Below are 23,108 nucleotides of genomic sequence, written 5' to 3'. Positions count from 1 at the left end.
ATATCTTGGATGGCATGGACTTTCATCTACAGTGCTGTCTATGAATTTAAGAGGGTTTACATTTCCCTAGCCCCATCCCTCAGCTGAATACCAAAACAAATAGTAAGTGGTTTTGCTGTTTTTCGAATCCCAGAATGTACCTTTAAATGACTACTGCGGTATTAGTCCTGGTTTCCCATCCAACCCAATACAGTATATTCTCATTTGAAACCTAACAACTTGTTTACAACCTCACCCACATTATGATCTGTTAAACAAATTAGACGTAGCCCTTGTCTATTAACAGGGCCATACAAAAAGCATATAATAATAATATCTATCTAGTCATATCCCCTTCAATAAAAGAACACTCCTTACCAGTCTAACGTAGCTGTCATCAAACACATACCACTTCTGATCTTCGTAGGACTTGATTCTAGAAGTGTAATGTCCACCTCTTAGACTCCCCACATGGTCCACTATCGCATAGAGTTCATATGCATACCTCTGTTCAGAGATGTTGAATAAATCAAACAGTGACATGAACTGCAGAAAGGGACATCACTGGATTTTTTCTCCTTTATGTACCATCAACATAGTACGTAAATATCCAACTGTGTAACCAAATGAGAAAATGTGTGATAACAGAACCTGTTGAATAAATAACGTTGTAAATAATAATAATTGTAATACCGCTGTCTGCAATGTGTAAGGCACTTCCACACAGCAGTCGATTTTGACATAATCCATCCTATTGTAGTCAAACTGAAACCTCTTGAGGAGCAGAGTCAGAATCTCTGGGTAATCTTTCATCTGATATTCCTGGTGACACAAAATGTCCTGATTATTTTAACCACTAGAGAGAGACACAGTATCTTGTATAGTGAAAATCTTACTTGGTGGCGTTCTCCTTTTTCCAGTGGAAGTTTGGAGGTGGATGCAGGGCATAACTCAAACCCTTACCAATTGGAATTACTTTTCTAAACTTAATCAATCACATTTGTTTCTGCCCTCAAGGCAGAACTGCCCACAGATCAAGGTGGAATAATACATTTGGGAAATGAAAGGAGAATTCTAAATATCCCTACTCACAATGGTTGCATCTGCTTTCTCGTCACAGCCATCACAGTACATCTTATTGTCCCCACTGACCGTTGAAGACTTGAAAAACTCGGTCCACCCATCGTCCTAAAAACAACATAAACAGAAAAAACATTAAACACAGTTATGTTTGCCTTTGACTGAGACTGGGATATTTGCCTAAAATGAGATCATACACATGAATACATGGGGTTTACTCAAATCAATACTTCCTTGTCTGTTATACTGAGAGGACATTAAATTACACTTTCCCATGCAAACATTGTAGTTGCTAACAGGTGATAATGTTCCTTACCACACTGTAAGTTTTGTCGAAGCCTGAGGAATCTTTCATCGAGAGTGGCAGAGACCAAAATGGACGACTTTTATCACTGATTGGATGACCTTCTGAACAGGTGGAGATGTGTCTCAATTGTCCTTTGAAGATCTAAAGACAAACATTGGATACAATCTTTGCCTTCTTGTCATACCATTAGTTCTATAGACAGCATAACTTTAGAACTGTCAATTTATCAGTGATGCATTACCTTGGACACGTCAGCATTGACCAGGCTTAAAATCTTCTCTAAATACTGAGCAGCATCTTGTTGCTCAAATACTGTGTGACAAAAATCAAATATATCACTCAGATGGCAGGCTAATACTACAGGATAATATTATGCACTTAAATATATTTACTATGATCACAAGTTACTAAAGTTAGTGATGCACAAAATGCATATTCCATGTGAGCTCCGATAACTAAACTCACCATTTCCAATTCCCAGTTTTGATGAGATGTCCTCTGTGCCAGCATTGCTTGTCTTTAAAATCTCAAACAACTTTTTCAACTGAGGACCAACTCCATCCTTGTTCTCTAGCTCTGGCTCCTGTTGTTGTTCTTGTTCAAACACTTGGCTGTAGGGAGACATTTTAAATGTATTTTTGTTTTTTTATTGATCGCCTATTTATTATTTTGAGTTTCATCTAAGAATATTCAAGATGGCTAGAGCTTGGCAGCTCACTAAATCCAGTACAGGCATTTTAATTACGATAAAACGCATAAAAAGTATCCAAACCTTTCCACAGCCTCTCTGAAGTCCTTAGTCATGAAGAGGACCTGCAGAACACTGTTCAAATAACAGGTTGCTCCTTGATTATACAGGCCATGGTAATCTGAAATAGGGACAACAATTTAAGGAGAAGGCCTGGTACTACAGCACCTTCAGAAAGTATTCACACCCCTTGATGTTTTTCCACATTTTGTTGTGTTACAGGCTGAATTTAAATGGATTGCATTGAGATGTTTTTGTCACTGGCCTACACACAGTACCCCATAATGTCAAAGTGGAGTTATGCTTTACAACATTTGTACAAATTCATTAAAAATCAAAAGCTGAGTCAATACGTTCAACCTCTTTATTATGGCAAGCCTAAATAAGTTCAGGAGGAAACATGTGCTTAACAAGTCACATAATAAGATGCATGGACTCACTCTGAGTGCAATAATAGTGTTTAACATGATTTTTTTATGACTACCTCATTCATCTGTAAGGTCCCTCAGTCAAACAATGCATTTCAAACACAGATTCAACCACAAAGACCAGAGAGGTTTTCCAATGCCTCGCAATGAAGGGAACCTATTGATAGATTGGTAAAAAAAATAAAAACAGACATTGAATATCCCTTTGAAAATGTTGAAGTTATTAATTACACTTAGGATAATGTGTCAATACACCAAGTCACTACAAAGATACAGGTGTCCTTCCTAACTCAGTTGACGGAGAGGAAGGAAATCGCTCAGGGATTTTACCATGAGGCCAATGGTGCCTTTAAAACAGTTACAGAGTTGAATGGCTGTGATAGGAGAAAACTGAGGATGGATTAACAACATTGTAGTTACTCTACAATACTAACCTAACTGACAGCGTGAAATTAAGGAAGCCTGTACAGAATAAAAATATTCCAAAGCATGCATCCTGTTTGCAACAAGGCACTAAAGTAATACTGCAAGAAATGTGTCAAAGCAATTTACTTCCAATACAACACATTACTGAGTACCACTCTCCATATTTTCAAGCATAATGGGGGCTGCATCATGTTTTGTGTATGCTTGTAATCCTTAAGGACTGGGGAGTTTTTCAGGATAAAAAATAAATGGAATGGAGCTAAGCATAGGCTAAATCCTAGAGGAAAACCTGGTTCAGTCTGCTTTTCACCAGACACTGGGAGATGAATTCACCTTTCAGCAGCACAATAACCTAAAACACAAGGCCAAATCTACACTGGAGTTGCTTACCAAGAAGACAATGAATGTTCCTGAGTGGCCGAGATACAGTTTTGACTTAAATCTACTTGAAAATGAATGGCAAGACCTGAAAATGGTTGTCAAGTGATGATCAACACCCAATTTGACAGAGCTTGAAGAATTTTGAAAATAATAATGGGCAAATGATGCACAATCAGTGGCGACCCGTCATTCAGGGCAGTCTGTTTTGATCCCCACCTGTTTAGCAAAAAAATGATAGATATATACAGTGAAGGAAAAAAGTATTTGATCCCCTGCTGATTTTGTATGTTTGCCCACTGACAAAGACATGATCAGTCTATAATATTAATGGTATGTTTATTTGAACAGTGAGAGACAGAATAACAACAACAAAATCCAGAAATACGCATGTCAAAAATGTTATAAATTGATTTGCATTTTAATGAGGGAAATAAGTATTTGACCCCTCTGCAAAACATGACTTAGTACTTGGTGGCAAAACCCTTGTTGGTAATCACAGAGGTCAGACATTTCTTGTAGTTGGCCACCAGGTTTGCACACATCTCAGGAGGGATTTTGTTCCACTCCTCTTTGCAGATCTTCTCCAAGTCATTAAGGTTTTGAGGCTGACGTTTGGCAACTCGAACCTTCAGCTCCCTCCACAGAATTTCTATGGCATTAAGGTCTGGAGACTGGCTAGGCCACTCCAGGACCTTAATGTGCTTCTTCTTGAGCCACTCCTTTGTTGCCTTGGCCATGTGTTTTGGGTCATTGTCATGCTGGAATACCCATCCACGACCCATTTTCAATGCCCTGGCTGAGGGAAGGAGGTTCTCACCCAAGATTTGGTGGTACATGGCCCCGTCCATCGTCCCTTTGATGCGGTGAAGTTGTCCTGTCCCCTTAGCAGAAAAACACCCCCAAAGCATAATGTTTCCACCTCCATGTTTGATGGTGGGGTTGGTTTTCTTGGGATCATAGGCAGCATTCCTCCTCCTCCAAACACGGCGAGTTGAGTTGATGGCAAAGAGCTCGATTTTGGTCTCATCTGACAACAACACTTTCACCCATGTACAGTGGGGAAAAAAAGTATTTAGTCAGCCACCAATTGTGCAAGTTCTCCCACTTAAAAAGATGAGAGGCCTGTAATTTTCATCATAGGTACACGTCAACTATGACAGACAAATTGAGAAAAAGAAATCCAGAAAATCACATTGTAGGATTTTTTATGAATTTATTTGCAAATTATGGTGGAAAATAAGTATTTGGTCACCTACAAACAAGCAAGATTTCTGGCTCTCACAGACCTGTAACTTCTTCTTTAAGAGGCTCCTCTGTCCTCCACTCGTTACCTGTATTAATGGCACCTGTTTGAACTTGTTATCAGTATAAAAGAGACCTGTCCACAACCTCAAACAGTCACACTCCAAACTCCACTATGGCCAAGACCAAAGAGCTGTCAAAGGACACCAGAAACAAAATTGTAGACCTGCACCAGGCTGGGAAGACTGAATCTGCAATAGGTAAGCAGCTTGGTTTGAAGAAATCAACTGTGGGAGCAATTATTAGGAAATGGAAGACATACAAGACCACTGATAATCTCCCTCGATCTGGGGCTCCACGCAAGATCTCACCCCGTGGGGTCAAAATGATCACAAGAACGGTGAGCAAAAATCCCAGAACCACACGGGGGGACCTAGTGAATGACCTGCAGAGAGCTGGGACCAAAGTAACAAAGCCTACCATCAGTAACACACTACGCCGCCAGGGACTCAAATCCTGCAGTGCAAGACGTGTCCCCCTGCTTAAGCCAGTACATGTCCAGGCCCGTCTGAAGTTTGCTAGAGTGCATTTGGATGATCCAGAAGAGGATTGGGAGAATGTCATATGGTCAGATGAAACCAAAATAGAAATTTTTGGTAAAAACTCAACTCGTCGTGTTTGGAAGATAAAGAATGCTGAGTTGCATCCAAAGAACACCATACCTACTGTGAAGCATAGGGGTGGAAACATCATGCTTTGGGGCTGTTTTTCTGCAAAGGGACCAGGACGACTGATCCGTGTAAAGGAAAGAATGAATAGGGCCATGTATCGTGAGATTTTGAGTGAAAACTTCCTTCCATCAGCAAGGGCATTGAAGATGAAACGTGGCTGGGTCTTTCAGCATGACAATGATCCCAAACACACCGCCCGGGCAACGAAGGAGTGGCTTCGTAAGAAGCATTTCAAGGTCCTGGAGTGGCCTAGCCAGTCTCCAGATCTCAACCCCATAGAACATCTTTGGAGGGAGTTGAAAGTCTGTGTTGCCCAGCGACAGCCCCAAAACATCACTGCTCTAGAGGAGATCTGCATGGAGGAATGGGCCAAAATACCAGCAACAGTGTGTGAAAACCTTGTGAAGACTTACAGAAAACGTTTGACCTGTGTCATTGCCAACAAAGGGTAAATAACAAATTATTGAGAAACTTTTGTTATTGACCAAATACTTATTTTCCACCATAATTTGCAAATAAATTCATAAAAAATCCTACAATGTGATTTTCTGGAGGAAAAAAATCTCATTTTGTCTGTCATAGTTGACGTGTACCTATGATGAAAATTACAGGCCTCTCTCATCTTTTTAAGTGGCAGAACTTGCACAATTGGTGGCTGACTAAATACTTTTTTCCCCCACTGTATATGTATATGTGCTTTCTTGAGCAGGGGGACCTTGCGGGTGCTGCAGGATTTCAGTCCTTCACGGCGTAGTGTGTTACCAATTGTTTTCTTGGTGACTATGGTCCCAGCTGCCTTGAGATCATTGACAAGATCCTCCCGTGTAGTTCTGGGCTGATTCCTCACCGTTCTCATGATCATTGCAACTCCACAAGGTGAGATCTTGCATGGAGCCCCAGGCCGAGGGAGATTGACAGTTCTTTTGTGTTTCTTCCATTTGCGAATAATCGCACCAACTGTTGTCACCTTCTCACCAAGCTGCTTGGCGATGGTCTTGTAGCCCATTCCAGCCTTGTGTAGGTCTACAATCTTGTCCCTGACATCCTTGGAGAGCTCTTTGGTCTTGGCCATGGTGGAGAGTTTGGAATCTGATTGATTGATTGCTTCTGTGGACAGGTGTCTTTTATACAGGTAACAAACTGAGATTAGGAGCACTCCCTTTAAGAGTGTGCTCCTAATCTCAGCTCGTTACCTGTATAAAAGACACCTGGGAGCCAGAAATCTTTCTGATTGAGAGGGGGTCAAATACTTATTTCCCTCATTAAAATGCAAATCAATTTATAACATTTATGACATGCGTTTTTCTGGATATTTTTTTTGTTATTCTGACTCTCACTGTTCAAATAAACCTACCATTAAAATTATAGACTGATCATTTCTTTGTCAGTGGGCAAACGTACAAAATCAGCAGGGGATCAAATACTTTTTTCCCTCACTGTAGATCTTATTGGCCACCCGTGAGAGTAAATGTCATCCCATTTTATCATGTTAAGTTTACATACTGCAAATTCTAATCGTCCTTTATTTTATTTGCATTTTACACATTGGATTATTTATTACATATTATAATAAGGTATACCACCTTACTGTATCCCAACAACGGGATTTACATCGGCTTAAAGGGAACTCATACACCAATAACCCAGCATCAATAACCCAGCATCAATTACCCAGCATCAATAACCCAGCATCCAGCACCAATAACCCAACAATGTTTAAAGAAAACAACCCAACTAAGTGACCCAACGCCTGCAACCCAGGATCAACCAAACAACCCAGCATTTTTTAGAGTGTAGCGTAGTGGGAGGATGTGATTGGTGAAGATGCTCTATTCTCTATATTTGTCAAGCACTAGATTAATGAGAGATTTGTCCTGGATTCCATAACAGGAGAGCAGGCGTGAGTCTTCCAGAGTCTTGTATGTGTATCTCATCGTCAGAGTATCTGCATAAAGAGGTGAGAGTTCAGTGTACGATTGTCGTTAATAAGGTGGTACACACATTCCTACCATTGTTATTATCAACTGTTTATGACAATGTTAATCAATATGTTGGAGTTCCCTTGTTTCCCTAGTGATAAACCATAACATTCCATAAACATCATTATGTACAGTATGTGTGTTCTATTCTGTATTGTAGAGTTCAACCTGCCTACCTATGTCCCAGCCTGGTAGTCTCTGGACAATTTTCTGTTTCAGCTGCAGCACTGTGGTATTGTTCATCTCCTCCTCTGAATGGCCCACGTCGATTTCCATTATCTCCCCTCTCAGTCCATTTACTCTAACGTGGAATGTTGCTGAATGTGATCAAAACAAACTTTATTATTTCATGAATCAAGGTTTAGACTAAATTACATTCAAGGGCATTTATGTATAATTTGCAAGTCATGGACATAAATATATTGAATTCATGTAGATGTTTTTTCTCTTTGGGACTTATCATCAGCAGTCTCTATGGTTTCCTGCCCGACTACATTGGTGCCAGATTTTACAACGCCTGGATAGGTATTTAACATATCAGCTATCCACATCATATGATATAGCCATTTGATGCCCAACTACACAGTCGATGACGTGGCATGCAACAATTAGTTGATGCAATGCAACGTCTGCAATGTAGTCGGGCAGGAACTCTGTGTTTGCTTTAACAGAGATTAATTGCTTGAAGGGGGAATGTTGTTAGACACAGAATATCAATGACAAAAGACAGAAATATTTTACTGAGATGTTTTTATGAAGATAACATTAGGTCAGGATCAGAATATTTGCAATCTGTTGTGCCACAAAGCTAAGTAGCTAACCCGCCATGTTAACGTCAACTTTGTAATGTTGATACTACTTGAAAATGCACGTTTTTGTCACCTTTCATTTTTTCATACATTGATATATTGATATTGCCCAGTGTATGAAAATGTATGCACTCACTAACTGTAAGTCGCTCTGGATAAGAGCGTCTGCTAAATGCCAAAAATGTAAATGTAAAATGTATTGTATTCTGCATTCTACAGTTCCACCTGCCTACCTGAACTCCTCAGGTATTTCCCAGCAGTTTTATATTGTTATTCAATTTTATGTTTAATTTCTGATTGTAGTTTTAATATAATAGTCTATCATCATTGATTTCTTGACATTGCCTATTTAGTATGTGTGTTCCATTCTGCATATAGTTCTACCTGCTTACCTGACTTCCTTGATAGTCCCTCTGGTACTCGCTCAACAGTATTCTGTTTCAGCTGCAGCACTCTGGTATTGTTCATCTCCTCCTCAATATGGCCCATGCCGATTGCCATTCTCTCTTGTCTCTGTCCTTCCACTATAAAGATATACAAATATAAATGCAAGAGCACACTTTGCAACTTGGGTGCCTGTTTTAAAATGCTGTTCAGGTGCACTCCCGGCCCCTACCCCCCAAAAGATACATTTTCCCACTGACATTACCTGCTACGATTATTATTTTGACACAATTGAAATATCTCTTTCATTTAAAAAAATATAACATCAGGAAATAATTATATATATATATATATATATATATATATATATATATATATATATATATATATATATATATATATATACAGGCAGACCATACAAAGCTGTTTCTACACACTTACAATTATACTGACAATTACTGATAATTATAATTTAACACTCACCAACTTCTCATTTATTCATTTGAAATGTTTGTAATGAATTCTGACTCTAACTTAGCCCTGGCTGCATCTCCTGGCTGCATTTTGCCATTTTAATTTCTGTTTTACGTGTTACAGAGAAGTTAGACTCAGAATGAAAATATCCCTCACCAAGGATTGTGTTTCCTGATGCACTCCTCCCAGCACCAGTTTTTCCCAGCGGAAATATCCTCATTCTATCTGTTTTAATAGAAAGAACACACCATATTTGAAAAATGAATGCACTTGAAATGACTGCCTTACTCATACAGTAGGCTACTCCATGTTATCTGAGACCAAACTGTTTAATGCATTGTAATAGTGATGTATTTCCCGGTGGTTCAATGTTTACAGTAGATGTGGAGTTGTATTTTTATACATTAGGTTCTGTTCTCTCTATCCAGGGCCGGGCCTTGCCTTTTGGGGGCCCTAAGCGAGATTTTGCCTTGCAGGCAAAACATTTTAAAGGCCCTCTTTTTGGCAGGGGAGATACATGTGCAGTTTTAAAGCTAATTTCCTGCAATTCCACACATTTTGTCATGCGCTATGTTCATATGAGATCTCACTTTGAGTGACTAACAAAATCATTGGGGGCCCCGGAAATCAGGGCCCCTAAGTGCGTGCCCTGCATGCCCGGTCGGTAATCAAGCCATGATTACTACAAAGTTTAGGCCCCCTGAACACTAAACGATTTTACGATCTTAACATCGGAGTACCTGTCACCTGTCAGTACATTTTACCAGTCAGTCAAGCCAGATTGTACTGAGCTGGTTATCAGTATGAGTCGTAGGCTACACCTAGCTACACATACCTTTTTAGAGTGATTCGTTCATCGGGCTGAACTGTCAGGTTCGCACATATTGCATTGTTGTGTTAAATGAAATGCTTCAATACTAAATAGGAATATGAAAATGATAAATGCATTTATATTTTCATATCAGTTCGCATGATTCATGCCACCAATTGTATAACTCAATTCATGCAATTCTACTCATTTTGCCATGGAGCAGAGAGAAACATTTTCAGTTTTACAGCTAATTTCCTGCAATTCTACACATTTTGCCATAGGGTGGATGCAGTTTTTAATGGGCCCCACCCCAGTCAGTAATTTGACCATGCTTACTACAAGTTTAGATAGCTGGCCGCTAGACTAACTTACCAATCTAAAAAATATATGATTACATGGGCTAATTTAGTGACTGCTGATGCACAACCAAATTTCGAAATTGCACCTTGTGTATTCTATTATTCTAACGCTCACCAGTAAGTTGAGACCCAGACTGAGTTCCAAAAAATAAAATAAAAAATGATATATACAGTACCAGTCAAAAGTTTGGACACACCTACTCATTCAAGGGTTTTTCTTTATTTTTACTATTTTCTACATTGTAGAATAATAGTGAAGACATCAAAACTATGACATAACACATATGGAATCATGTAGTAACCATGTAGTAAACAAATCAAAAAATATTTTATATTTTAGATTCTTCCAAGTAGCCACCCTTTGCCTTGATGACAGCTTTGCACACTCTTGGCATTCTCTCAACAAGCTTCACCTGGAATGCTTTTCCAACACTCTTGAAGGTGTTCCCACATTAGCTGAGCAGTTGTTGGCTGCTTTTCCTTCACTCTACGGTCCAACTCATCCCATACCATCTCAATTGGGTTGAGTTCGGGTGATTGTGGAGACTCCATCACTCTCCGTCTTGGTCAAATAGCCCTTACACAGCCTGGAGGTGTGATTTGGGTCATTCTCCTGTTGAAAAATAAATGATAGTCCCACTAAGCGCAAACCAGATGGGATGGCATATCGCTGCAGAATGCTGTGGTAGCCATGCTGGTTAAGTGTGCCTTGAATTCTAAATAAATCACAGACGGTGTCACCAGCAAAGCACCCCCACACCATCACACCTCCTCCTCCATGCTGCACGGTGGGAACTACACATGCGGAGATCATCCGTTCACCTACTCTGCGTCTCATAAAGACACGGCGGTTGGAACCAAAAATCTCAAATTTGGACTCATCAGACCAAAGGATAGATTTCCACCGGACTAATGTCCATTGCTTGTCTTTCTTGGCCCAATCAAGTCTCTTCTTCTTATTGGTGTCCTTTAGTAGTGGTTTCTTTGCAGCAATTCGACCATGAAGGCCTGATTCATACAGTCCCCTCTGAACAGTTGATGTTGAGATGTGTCTGTACTTGAACTCTGTGGGGCATTTATTTGTGCTGCAATTTCTGAGGCTGGTAGCTCTAATGAACTTATCCTCTGCAGCAGAGGTAACTCTGGGTCTTCTTTTCCTGTGGCGGTCCTCATGAGAGCCAGTTTCATCATAGCGCTTGATGGTTTTTGCGACTGCACTTAAAGAAACTTTCAAAGTTCTTGACATTTTCCGGATTGACTGACCTTCATGTCTTAAAGTAATGATGGACTGTCGTTTCTCTTTGCTTATTTGAGCTGTTCTTGCCATAATATGGACTTGGTCTTTTACCAAATAGGGCTATCTTCTGTATACCACCCCTAACCTGTAACAACACACCTGATTGGCTCAAACGCATTAAGAAGGAAAGAAATTCCACAATTTAACTTTTAACAAGGCACACCTGTTAATTGAAATGCATTCCAGGTAACTCATGAAGCTGGTTGAGAGAATGCCAAGAGTGTGCAAAGCTGTCATCAAGGCAATGGGTGGCTACTTTGAAGAATCTCAAATATAAAATATATTTTGATTTGTTTAACACTTTTTTTTGTTACTGCATGATTCCATATGTGTTATTTCATAGTTTTGATGTCTTCACTATTATTTTACAATGTAGAAAATAGTAAAAATAAAGAAAAACCCTGGAATTAGTAGGTGTGTCCGAACTTTTGACTGGTACTGTATATATATGTATAATTTGTCAAATTGTTCCACGGTCATATAGAGTCAATGAACTAAGTAGACCAGACCCAGCTGCTAATGCATTGGTGTCAATGGGACATCCACCCCCTTTCTTCAATGGTAAACGGCCTGAGTGGGACATCTTCATTTATCCACCATCTTTGACGGAGATAAGAATGTGCCGTAAGCTCACTCCACAGATAGCTTAAAATGTCACCAATGGTGCTATCGAATTGGATCCTGTCACGATCGTCGGGAACAGAGGACCAAGGCGCAGCGTGGAATGCGAACATATTTATTAAATAATGATCACACGAACAAAACAACAAAACGATAACGTGACGTCCCTGGTTACATACACCAACCAACACGGAACAAGAAACCACACCAAATGAATGCCTAACGGCTACCTAAGTATGGCTCCCAATCAGAGACAACGAGCTACAGCCGTCTCTGATTGGGAGCCACCCTGGCCAACATAGAATTACAAAACCTAGAAATTAACACCCTGGCTCAACATACGAGAGTCCCCAGAGCCAGGGCGTGACAGTACCCCCACCCCAAAGGCGCGGACTCCGACCGCGCCAACCAAACACAACAGGGGAGGGACCGGGGTGGGCACTCCGCCTCGGCGGCGTATCCGGCTCCGGACATGACCCCCACTCCTTCTCTAACCCCCCAAAGTACCCCTGGTCCGGTCTGGCCCTGCTGACCGGAGCTGAACTGAACACTGGTGGAGCGGATTGCTCTAGCTCCGGCGTGACGCAGCTGACCCGTGCCGACCCAGGCACCGGTGGAACAGGCACGGGCTGTGCCGTACTGACGACGCACACTACTGGCTTGGTGTGGGGAGCAGGAACGGGCCGAGCCGGGCTGACGAAACGCACCACTGACTTGGTGCGGGGAGCAGGAGCGGGCCGGACCGGGCTGACGAGGTGCACCACTGACTTGGTGCGGGGAGCAGGAACGGGCCGAGCCGGGCTGACGAAGCGCACCACTGACTTGGTGCGGGGAGCAGGAACGGGCCGAGCTGGGCTGACGAAACGCACCACTGACTTGGTGCGGGGAGCAGGAGCGGGCCGGACCGGGCTGACTTGGTGCGGCGAGCAGGAACGGGCCGAGCTGGGCTGACGCAGCGCACCACTGGCTGGGTGCGGGGAGCAGGAACAGGCCGGACCGGGCTGGCGACGCGTACCACAGGCTCGGTATGAGGGACAGGAACAGGCCGGACCGTACTGGGGACACACACCACTGGCCCTACGCGGGGATCAGGAACGGGCCGGACCGGACTGGTAACACACCCCAGTACCTCTCGCCGTGCCTCTACACTTTCCTCCCCTTTTGTGACCAGTGGCCCCCGTAACCTGGCGGCCTCCTCTACTAACCGCTCTATCGCGGCCTCCTGCTGCCCCGTCGTCCACGGCGTGAGCCCCCCCCCCTAAAAATGTTCTGTGTGTCTCTCCTCCTCGTGGACCAGGCCTCCATAGTTCTCGCCCAACTCTCTCTCTTCTGCTTCCAAGTCCTCTCTGGCGTTGGCTCCTGGACACGCTGCTTGGTCCAGTTATGGTGGTTTCTTCTGTCGTTTGGTGCAGTGCTGTTTGCCAGTCGCTCTTTGTGTACCGTCGCACTATTGTTTTGTGCGCAGTTCGGTTTTGGAGTGTTTTCGCACTGTGGCGTATTGTTCGCCTCCGGGTTGTTTGACCCGTGTTGTTATTTTTGGATTTACAAGTAAAGTCTGGATTGACTTAGCTCCTGTGTCCTGCAATTGATTCGCACCACATCCGCATCAGAGTTCGTGACAGATCCTTTTGTATAGCTCAACTGTTTAGTACATTGTCAAGTAGACCTGCGATAATTATAGTTTTAAATATGCATTGTGGAAAGTAACTATTTGGGGAAAGTAACTTAATAATTACTTTGGAGGTGACAACAACTATTTGAATACTGATGCCAAAAATTACTACTTTTTAAAACTATTTGAATACAGATCACAGAAAGTGACTACCTTTTTAAAACTAATGGCAGGACTGTATCTGGAACTCACACACAATTTCCTATACTATTCCAATCCATCTGGATCATATTTGATCTACACAATACATTTATATCTGAACATTCTGTAAATGTCCATTCTCCTAAACAGGCCCCAGGTTTCTAAAGTCTATAGGTAACAACGTTGCTATTTTAGTAACCACAAAGTATTTTTTTAATTACTTAAAGCCCTCCAAACCATATGCTAATGATCTTATATTTAGACTAATTCAACTAACTGTTCTTTTTTCATTCTTCATCAAATACAGTACTTGGCAGCCATCAAATAATTTTTTTTTTGGTTTTCAAATAACTTAAATACCTTAAAATATTATTTGTTTTTCTGAGAGGTATTCAATATACTTTCACATATTATTAGATCGTCTGAGACCTGTATTTGAATATCAAAGGAAATAATTGCCTTTAGTTGATTCCCTATATTCAACAACTTTTAGTATTTGAAAGGTTGGTATAAATAAACTACAAAATACAACTGTTTTCTAACCAGGTCTTGTGTGCATACTGTGTGCAGAGAGATAACGGTACCTTATGGCTTAGTGGTAGCTGACAGAGCCGATAGAGCTTGTGATACTTACTGATGTCCTGAGTGACCCAAGAATAGTCCTTCTCCAGGATGCTGTAGAGTGCCTCCTTCTGGGCTTGAGTGGACATGGCTTCGTATAGCACCCTCATTTTCTCCTGGCTGGTTCTGGCAGCCAGGATGTTAGAGTTAACCTCTGGATGGATCAGTCCCTTTGAGAGCATGACATCTGCAATGGGCTCTACCGGACTGACCCTCTGAATCAGCTCTGCCCTGTGATCATCTACAAACTGGGCTGCTGGTAAATATCATAGAGGTTGTGTCAATATGGAAAAACGCTAATAAAAAAATGTAATATATACGTAAGTACTTACGTGTATATATATACTGTATATATACAGTACCAGTCAAAAGTTTGGACATACCTACTCATTCAAGGGTTTGTCTTTATTTTGACTATTTTTTACATTGTAGAATAATAGTGAAGACATCAAAACAATGAAATAACACAAATGGAATCATGTAGTAACCAAAAAAGTGTTAAACAAATCAAAATATATTTTATATTTTAGATTCTTCAAATAGCCACCCTTTGCCTTGATGACAGCTTTGAACACTCTTGGCATTCTCTCAACAAGCTTCACCTGGAATGCTTTTCCAACAGTCTTGAAGGAGTTCCCACACATGCTGAGCACTTGTTGGCTGCTTTTCCTTCACTCTGCGGTCCGACTCATCACAAACCATCTCAATTGGGTTTAGGTCGGGGGATTGTGTTTTTGACATTTTCTTGACATTTTCTGGATTGACTGACCTTCATGTCTTAATGTAATGATGGACTGTCGTTTCTCGTTGCTTATTTGAGCTGTTCTTGCCATAATATGGACTTGGTCTTTTACCAAATAGGGCTATCTTCTGTATACCCCTCCTACCTTGTCACAACACAACTGATTGGCTCAAAAGCATTAAGAAGGAAATAAATTCCACAAATTAACTTTTAAGAAGGCACACCTGTTAATTGAAATGCATTCCAGGTGACTACCTCATGAAGCTGGTTGAGAGAATGCCAAGAGTGTGCAAAGCTGTCATCAAGGCAAAGGGTGGCTATTTGAAGAATCTAAAATATGAAATATATTTTGATTTGTTTAACACTATTTTGGTTACAACATGATTCCATGTGTGTTATTTCATAGTTTTGATGTCTTCACTTATATTTTACAATGTAGAAAAAATTGTCAAAATAAAGAAAAACCCTTGAATGAGTAGGTGTGTCCAAACTTTTGTCTGGTAGTGTATATAATGTGCATTCGGAAAGTATTCAGACCCCTTGACTTTTTCCACATTTTGTTACATTACAGCCTTATTCTAAAATTGATTAAATAAATAAACATTCTCATCAATCTACACACAATACCCTATAATGACAAAGCGAAAACAGGTTTTTGAAATTTTTGCAAATGTATTAAAATAAAAAATCAGCAATACCTTATTTACATACGTTTTCAGACCCTTTGCTATGAGACTCGAAATTGAGCTCAGGTGCATCCTGTTTCCATTGATCATCCTTGAGATGTTTCTACAACTTGATTGGAGTCCACCTGTGGTAAATTCAATTGATTGGACTTGATTTGGAAAGGCACACACCTGTCTACATACAGTTGACAGTGCATGTCAGAGCAAAAACCAAGCCATGAGGTCGAAGAAATTGTCTGTAGAGCTCAGAGACAGGATTGTGTCGAGACACACATCTGGGGAAGGGTACCAAAACATTTCTGCAGCATTGAAGGTCCCCAAGAACACAGTGGCCTCCATCATTCTTCAATGGAAGAAGTTTGGAACCACCAAGACTCTTCCTAGAGCTGGCCGCCCAGCCAAACTGAGCAATCGAGGGAGAAGGGCCTTGGTCAGGTAGGTGACCAAGAACCTGATGGTCACTCTGACAGAGCTCCAGAGTTCCTCCAGAGTTCCTCTGTGGAGATGGGAGAACCTTCCAGAAGGACAACCATCTCTGCAGCACTCCACCAATCAGGCCTTTATGGTAGAGTGGACAGACGGAAGCCACTCCTCAGTAAAAGGCACATGACAGCCCGCTTGGAGTTTGCCAAAAGGCACTTAAAGGACTCTCAGACCATGAGAAACAAGATTCTCTGTAATTAGCCCACCCAACTACCTCATCCCCATATTGTTATTTATTTTGCTCATTTGCACCCCAGTATCTCTATTGGCACATCATCTTCTGCACATCTATCACTCCAGTGTTAATACTAATTGTAATTATTTTGCACTATGGCCTATTTATTGCCTTACCTCCATAACTTACTTACTACATTTGCACAAACTGTATATAGATTTTCTATTGTGTTATTGACTGTACGTTTTGTTTTTGTTTATTCCATATGTAACTCCGTGTTGTTGTTTTTATCGCACTGCTTTGCTTTATCTTGGCCAGGTCGCAGTTGTAAATGAGAACTTGTTCTCAACTGGCTTACCTGGTTAAATAAAGGTGAAAAAATAATAATAATAAAAATAAAAAAATGAAACCAAGATTGAACTCTTTAGCCTGAATGCCAAGCGTCATGTCTGGAGGAAACGTGGCACCATCCCTACGGTGAAGCATGTTGATGGCAGCATCATGCTGTGGGGATGTTTTTCAGTGGCAGGGACTGGGAGACTAGTCAGGATCAAGGGAAAGATTAATAGAGCAAAGTACAGAGAGATCCTTGATGAAAACCTGCTCCAAAGAGCTCAGGACCTCAGACTGGGGCGAAGGTTCCCCTACCAACAGGACAAAGACCCTAAGCACGCAGCCAAGACAACGCAGGAGTGCCTTCGGGACAAGTCTCTGAATGTCCTTGAGTGGCCCAGCCAGAGCCCAGCCAGAGCCCGATTTAACATCTTTGGAGAGACCTGAAAATAGCTGTGCAGTGACGCTCCCCATCCAGCTTGACAGAGCTTGAGAGGATCTGTAGAGAAGAATGGGAGAAACTACCCAAATACAGGTTTGCCAAGCTTGTAGCGTCATACCCAAGAAGACTCTAGGCTGTAATCGCTGCCAAAGGTGCTTCAACAAAGTACTGAGTAAAGGGTCTGAATACTTATTTCTTTTTTATATTTTATTAATGTGCTAACATTTCAAAAAAACTGTTTTTGCTTTGTCATTATGGAGTATTGTGTGTAGATTGATGAGGGGAAAAAACAATTTAATCAATTTTAGAATAAGGCTGCAACGTAACAAAATGTGGAAAAAGTCAAGGGGTCTGAATACATTCCGAATGCACTGTAAATATACAGTACCAGTCAAAAGTTTGGACACACCTACTCATTCCAGGGTTTTTCTTTATTTTTACTATTTTCTACATTGTAGAATAATAGTGAAGACATCAAAACTATGAAATAACACATATTGAATCATGTAGTAACCAAAAAAGTGTTAAACTAATCAAAGTATATGTTATATTTGAGATTCTTCAAAGTAACAACCCTTTGCCTTGATGACATCTTTGCACACTCTTGGCATTCTCTCAACCAGCTTCATGAGGAATGCATTTCAATTAACAGGTGTCCCTTATTAAAAGTTAATTTGTGGAATTTATTTCCTTCTTAATGCGTTTATGCCAATGAGTTGTGTTGTGACAAGGTAGGGGTGGTATACAGAAGATAGCCCTATTTGGTAAAAGACCAAGTCCATATTATGGCAAGAACAGCAAAGAGAAACGAGAGTCCATCATTACTTTAAGACATTAAGTTCAGTCAATACGGAACATTTCAAGAACTTTGAAAGTTTCTTCAAGTGCAGTCGCAAAGACCATCAAGCCCTATGATGAAACTGGCTCTCATGAAGACCGCCACAGGAAAGGAAGACCCAGAGTTACCTCTGCTGCATAGGATAAGTTCATTAAATTTAACTGCACCTCAGATTGCAGCCCAAATAAATGCTTCACAGAGTTAAATTAACAGACACATCTCAACATCAACTGTTCAGAAGAGACTGCGTGAATCAGGCCTTCATGGTCGAATTGCTGCAAATAAACCCCTACTAAAGGACACCAATAATAAGAAGAGACTTGGTTGGGCCAAGAAACACGAGCAATGGACATTAGTCCAGTGGAAATCTGTCCTTTGGTCTGATGAGTCCAAATTTGAGATTTTTGATTCCAACCGCCGTGTCTTTATGAGACGCAGAGTAGGTGAACGGATGATCTCTGCATGTGTGGTTCCCACCGTGCAGCATGGAGGAGGAGGTGTGATGGTGCTTTGCTGGTGACACTGTCTGTGATATATTTAGAATTCAAGGCACACTTAACGAGCATGGCTACCACAGCATTCTGCAGCGATACACCATCCCATCTGGTTTGGGCTTAGTGGGACTATCATTTGTTTTTCAACAGGACAAAGACCCAACACACCTCCAGGCTGTGTAAGGGCTATTTTACCAAGAAGGAGAGTGATGGAGTGCTGCATCAGATGACCTGGCCTCCACAATCCCCCGACCTCAACCCAATTCAGATGGTTTTGGAAGAGTCGGACGGCCGAGTGAAGGAAACGCAGCCAACAAGTGCTCAGCATATGTGGGAACTCCTTCAAGACTGTTGGAAAAGCATTCCAGTTGAAGCTGGTTGAGAGAATGCCGAGAGTGTGCAAAGCTCTCATCAAGGCTACTTTGAAGAATCTAAAATCTAAAATATATTTTGATTTGTTTAACACTTTTTTGGTTACTACATGATTCCATATGTGTTATTTCATAGTTTTGATGTCTTCACTATTATTCTACAATGTAGAAAATTGTAAAAAATAAAGAAAAACCCTTGAATGAGTAGGTCTGTCCAAACTGGAAGTTTACATACACCTTAGCCATATACATTTAAACTCAGTTTTTCACAATTCCTGACATTCCCTGTCAGAATAATAGTAGAGAGAATGATTTATTTCAGCTTTTATTTCTTTCATCACATTCCCAGTGGGTCAGAAGTTTACATACACTCAATTAGTATTTGGTAGCATTACCTTTAAATTGTTTAACTTGGGTCAAACGTTTCGGGTAGCCTTTCACAAGCTTCCCACAATAAGTTGGGTGAATTTTGGCCCATTGTAACGGAGTCCGGTTTGCAGGCCTCCTTGCTCGCACACGCTTTTTCAGTTCTGCCCACAAATGTTCTATAGGATTGAGGTCAGGGCTGTGTTCTTTACATTTACATTTTAGTCATTTAGCAGACGCTCTTATCCAGAGCAACCACTGCGCCACTCAGGAGACACCTTGACTTTGTTGTCCTTAAGCCATTTTGCCACAACTTTGGAAGTATGCTTGGGGTCATTGTCCATTTGGAAGACCCATTTGCGACCAAGCTTTAACTTCCTGACTGATGTCTTGAGATGTTGCTTCAATATATCCACATAATTTTCCTTCCTCATGATGCCATCTATTTTGTGAAGTGCACCAGTCCCTCCTGCAGCAAAGCACCCCCACAGCATGATGCTGTCACCCCCGTGCTTCACGGTTGGGATGGTGTTCTTCGGCTTGCAAGCTGCCCCCTTTTTCCTCCAAACATAACGATGGTAATTATGGCCAAACAGTTCTATTTTTGTTTCATCAGACCAGAGGACATTTCTCCAAAAAGTACGATCTTTGTCCCCATGTGCAGTTGCAAACCGTAGTCTGGCTTTTTTATGGAGATTTTGGAGCAGTGGCTTCTTCCTTGCTGAGCAGCCTTTCAGGTTATGTCGTTATAGGACTCATTTTACTGTGGATATAGATACCTTTGTACCTGTTTACTCCAGCATCTTCACAAGGTCCTTTGCTGTTGTACTGGGATTGATTTCCACTTTTCGCACCAAAGTACGTTCATCTCTAGGAGACAGAACGCGTCTCCTTCCTGAGCGGTATGATGGCTGCGTGGTCCCATGGTGTTTATACTTGCGTACTATTGTTTGTACAGATGAACGTGGTACCTTCATGCATTTGGAAATTGCTCCCAAGGATGAACCGGACTTGTGGAGGTCTACAATTTATTTTCTGAGGTCTTGGCTGATTTCTTTTGATTTTCCCATGATGTCAAGCAAAGAGGCACTGAGTTTGAAGTACATCCACAGGTACACCTCCAATTGACTCAAATGATGTCAATTAGCTTATCAGAAGCTCCTAAAGCCATGACATCATTTTCTGGAATTTTCCAAGCTGTTTAAAGGCACAGTCAACTTAGCATATGTAAACTTCTGACCCACTGGAATTGTGATACAGTGAATTATAAGTGAAATAATCTGTCTGTAAACAATTGTTGGAAAAATGACTTGTGTCATGCACAAAGTAGATGTCCTAACCGACTTGCCAAAACTATAGTTTGTTAACAAGAAATGTGTGGAGTGGTTGAAAAACAAGTTTTAATGACTCCAACCTAAGTGTATGTAAACTTCCGACTTCATCTGTATCTACAGAAGTGGGGTTTGGAATAAAATTTGAATTTGAATCCTATTTTTCCGGAACTTTTAGCACACGTCTTATAACATACAGGTAGGTAACTGCCAAAATAGAGGAAGCACTTGAGTAAATTAGGGATACAAAGTATATTGAAAGCAGGTGCTTTTTTTAGGTCTTGTGAGTGGAAACTTCAAAGTTTTTAGAAATGTGTGCAACTTCCGGAACTGAGGCTGTACCCTTACAGTTTTAGACAGTAGCCAATAGGCTATTGTGGCTATTTGAGCATAATGTAGGCCTACCAACAAAACCAATAGAGCAAATCCCATAACATTTCCACATGGAAATAGCTTTTGATTTCTATGATACATGGAAATAGCTTTTGATTTCTATGATATAGCCTACAGTAGCCTATATGGGGTGTTCAATGCAGGCCTGCATTGCATGAGACTTTTAAAAACGAGCTTAACATTAATTAATGATTTTTTACTTGGTCTGTAACACAATAGGACAAATAGGTGACTGTAAATTGCATTGTATTGTGTTGTATGATGCAAGAAACCACTTTACAAAATCAAATGAATTATTATTACCATACAGAGAATTAGAAAATGTAGGCTACCCCTCTGCCTATTGGCTTATTTGCATATTCAAGCTTGTCTCAAAATACAACACTGCCCCTTTAATTAAGACAAACTTTTTACCTGACTGGCTTTTCAAAGACAGCTTGAAATGTAGCCTACAGGTTTTGTGGTCTTGTAGGAAGCAATAACTCCCCCTTGCTGACGTATAATTATCTATAATTATGCTAATAACTTGCTAACTAGCAAAGAATATCAAGAAATGTGCACACGCGCGGCTCTGCGCACTGATCTGAACTGATCTGAAATGCGCATTCATTCCCGGGTGATCAACGACCGCTCATGGCCTACCCCCGCCAATAGAATTATACTCCTTGCGCTCTGGCTTTGCCTATAACAAAATCACAGACTCAATCTTGCAAAGTTAGATTTGTTTTGTTTTGTTGCATTGAAAAGGGGCTGATACAATGTTGATTTGATCACAGAAAAAACGTTGATCTAAATAGTGCAAACTAATTGGGCGAACTCAGTGAAGTTCAATCTCTTGCGTCTCTTGCGGCTCGTGGTGGCCCAACGCCCTATTAAGACACTTCATGTTAGTGTTTCCTTTATTTGGGCAGTTTCCTGTATATTCAAACTACAATCAAATCAATACTGTCAAATCTCAGGGGATGTATGCACAATTACTATCACCAGCCAGAGTTTAATTGACTATATTGCCTACAAAATGCCATTACCTATTAAGCGATTCCTATTGTACTTGAAATCATAAACTAAGGTTGAGCAAGTGAGGCTTAGATAAATCTTACTAATATAATCCTGTCTAGTGACGAACTTGAGCGTGGTGTCTTTGGTGTCATAGCGCTGCTCTCCTTCCTGCTGGTGGGTTGTCATCGTGTTGCTCTCTGTCTTCACTGTCTCTCAGTCGTAGCCTCATACACACAGGGCAGACTGTGGGATATGAATAAGAGAAGCAGATTTGCTCCTCAACTATCCCTTGTACTTGTTTTTCCAACATCACTAGATTTCACTTTCTTTTTCAACTACCATTTACAAGAAGTCACATGGTATGAAGGACATGCATGCTGTTGTTGCCCAACTATTTTACTCCTAGGTAGTGATTGAAAAGTGTATTGTTATACTTTGTGCTGTTGAATTGATTCCTAGAGGCTTGCACCTTTGCATGTTGTCAAATTTCATGACTGTCCAACATTGTTATTATCTAGATATTTGAGCATGACAGATCACAGTCACTGCAGATTAACTTGTATCAATTGACATTCTCTGACTCAGGGCCGGTTTTAGCCTTTTGGGGGCCGTAAGCAAGCAAAACATTTTAGTGCACAAAACATTTTAGTGACCCCCTTCTTTAAGGCAGAGAGAAAAATGTATGTTTTAAAGTGAATTTCCTGCAATTCTACACATTTTGCCATGGGGTGGAGAGACATTTTTTTCAGGTTTAAAGCAAATGTCCTGCAATTCTACACATTTGTCATGACTTATGCCATGTTAATGATATCTGACTGAGAGTGACTAACAAAATCAATGGGGGCCCCTGGGCATTTGCCCTGCGTGCCTGGTCGGTATTTGGCCATGATTACTACAACTTTAGATAGCTGGCTAGACTAACTTACCAATCAAATAATTGTTAGCTGACATGGTCAATTGAGTGA

The 23,108-nt window shown here is 41.0% G+C and overlaps 1 protein-coding gene across 1 annotated transcript; it reads right to left on the bottom strand.

Annotated features, from left to right (window-relative positions):
• Positions 1 to 6,827: 6,827 nt before the first annotated feature.
• On the bottom strand, positions 6,828 to 22,425 carry LOC121572187. Its single transcript, XM_041884118.1, has 6 exons — positions 22,245 to 22,425; positions 14,504 to 14,743; positions 9,125 to 9,193; positions 8,503 to 8,634; positions 7,478 to 7,618; positions 6,828 to 7,267 (listed from the first exon to the last, which is right to left on the bottom strand). The coding sequence occupies exons 1-6, from the start codon at positions 22,327 to 22,329 to the stop codon at positions 7,152 to 7,154; spliced, it is 783 nt and encodes a 260-aa protein (XP_041740052.1). The 5' UTR covers positions 22,330 to 22,425; the 3' UTR covers positions 6,828 to 7,151.
• Between the last annotated feature and the right edge of the window lie 683 nt (positions 22,426 to 23,108).

The sequence above is a fragment of the Coregonus clupeaformis genome, chromosome 16 (assembly GCF_020615455.1).
Source record: "Coregonus clupeaformis isolate EN_2021a chromosome 16, ASM2061545v1, whole genome shotgun sequence".
Classification (NCBI taxonomy): domain Eukaryota; kingdom Metazoa; phylum Chordata; class Actinopteri; order Salmoniformes; family Salmonidae; genus Coregonus; species Coregonus clupeaformis.
The sequence above is the reverse complement of the archived record's forward strand: the minus strand, read 5'-3'. Positions and strand labels throughout refer to the sequence as shown.

Coding starts and splice junctions, on each gene's coding strand:
- LOC121572187 (XM_041884118.1), bottom strand. CDS start 22,329: ATGACAACCCACCAGCAGGAAGGAGAGCAGCGCTATGACACCAAAGAC. Junction 8,635..9,124: donor ATCAGGAAACACAATCCTTG/GTGAGGGATATT, acceptor ATATCTTTATAG/TGGAAGGACAGAGACAAGAG. Junction 7,619..8,502: donor GGGACTATCAAGGAAGTCAG/GTAAGCAGGTAG, acceptor GATCACATTCAG/CAACATTCCACGTTAGAGTA.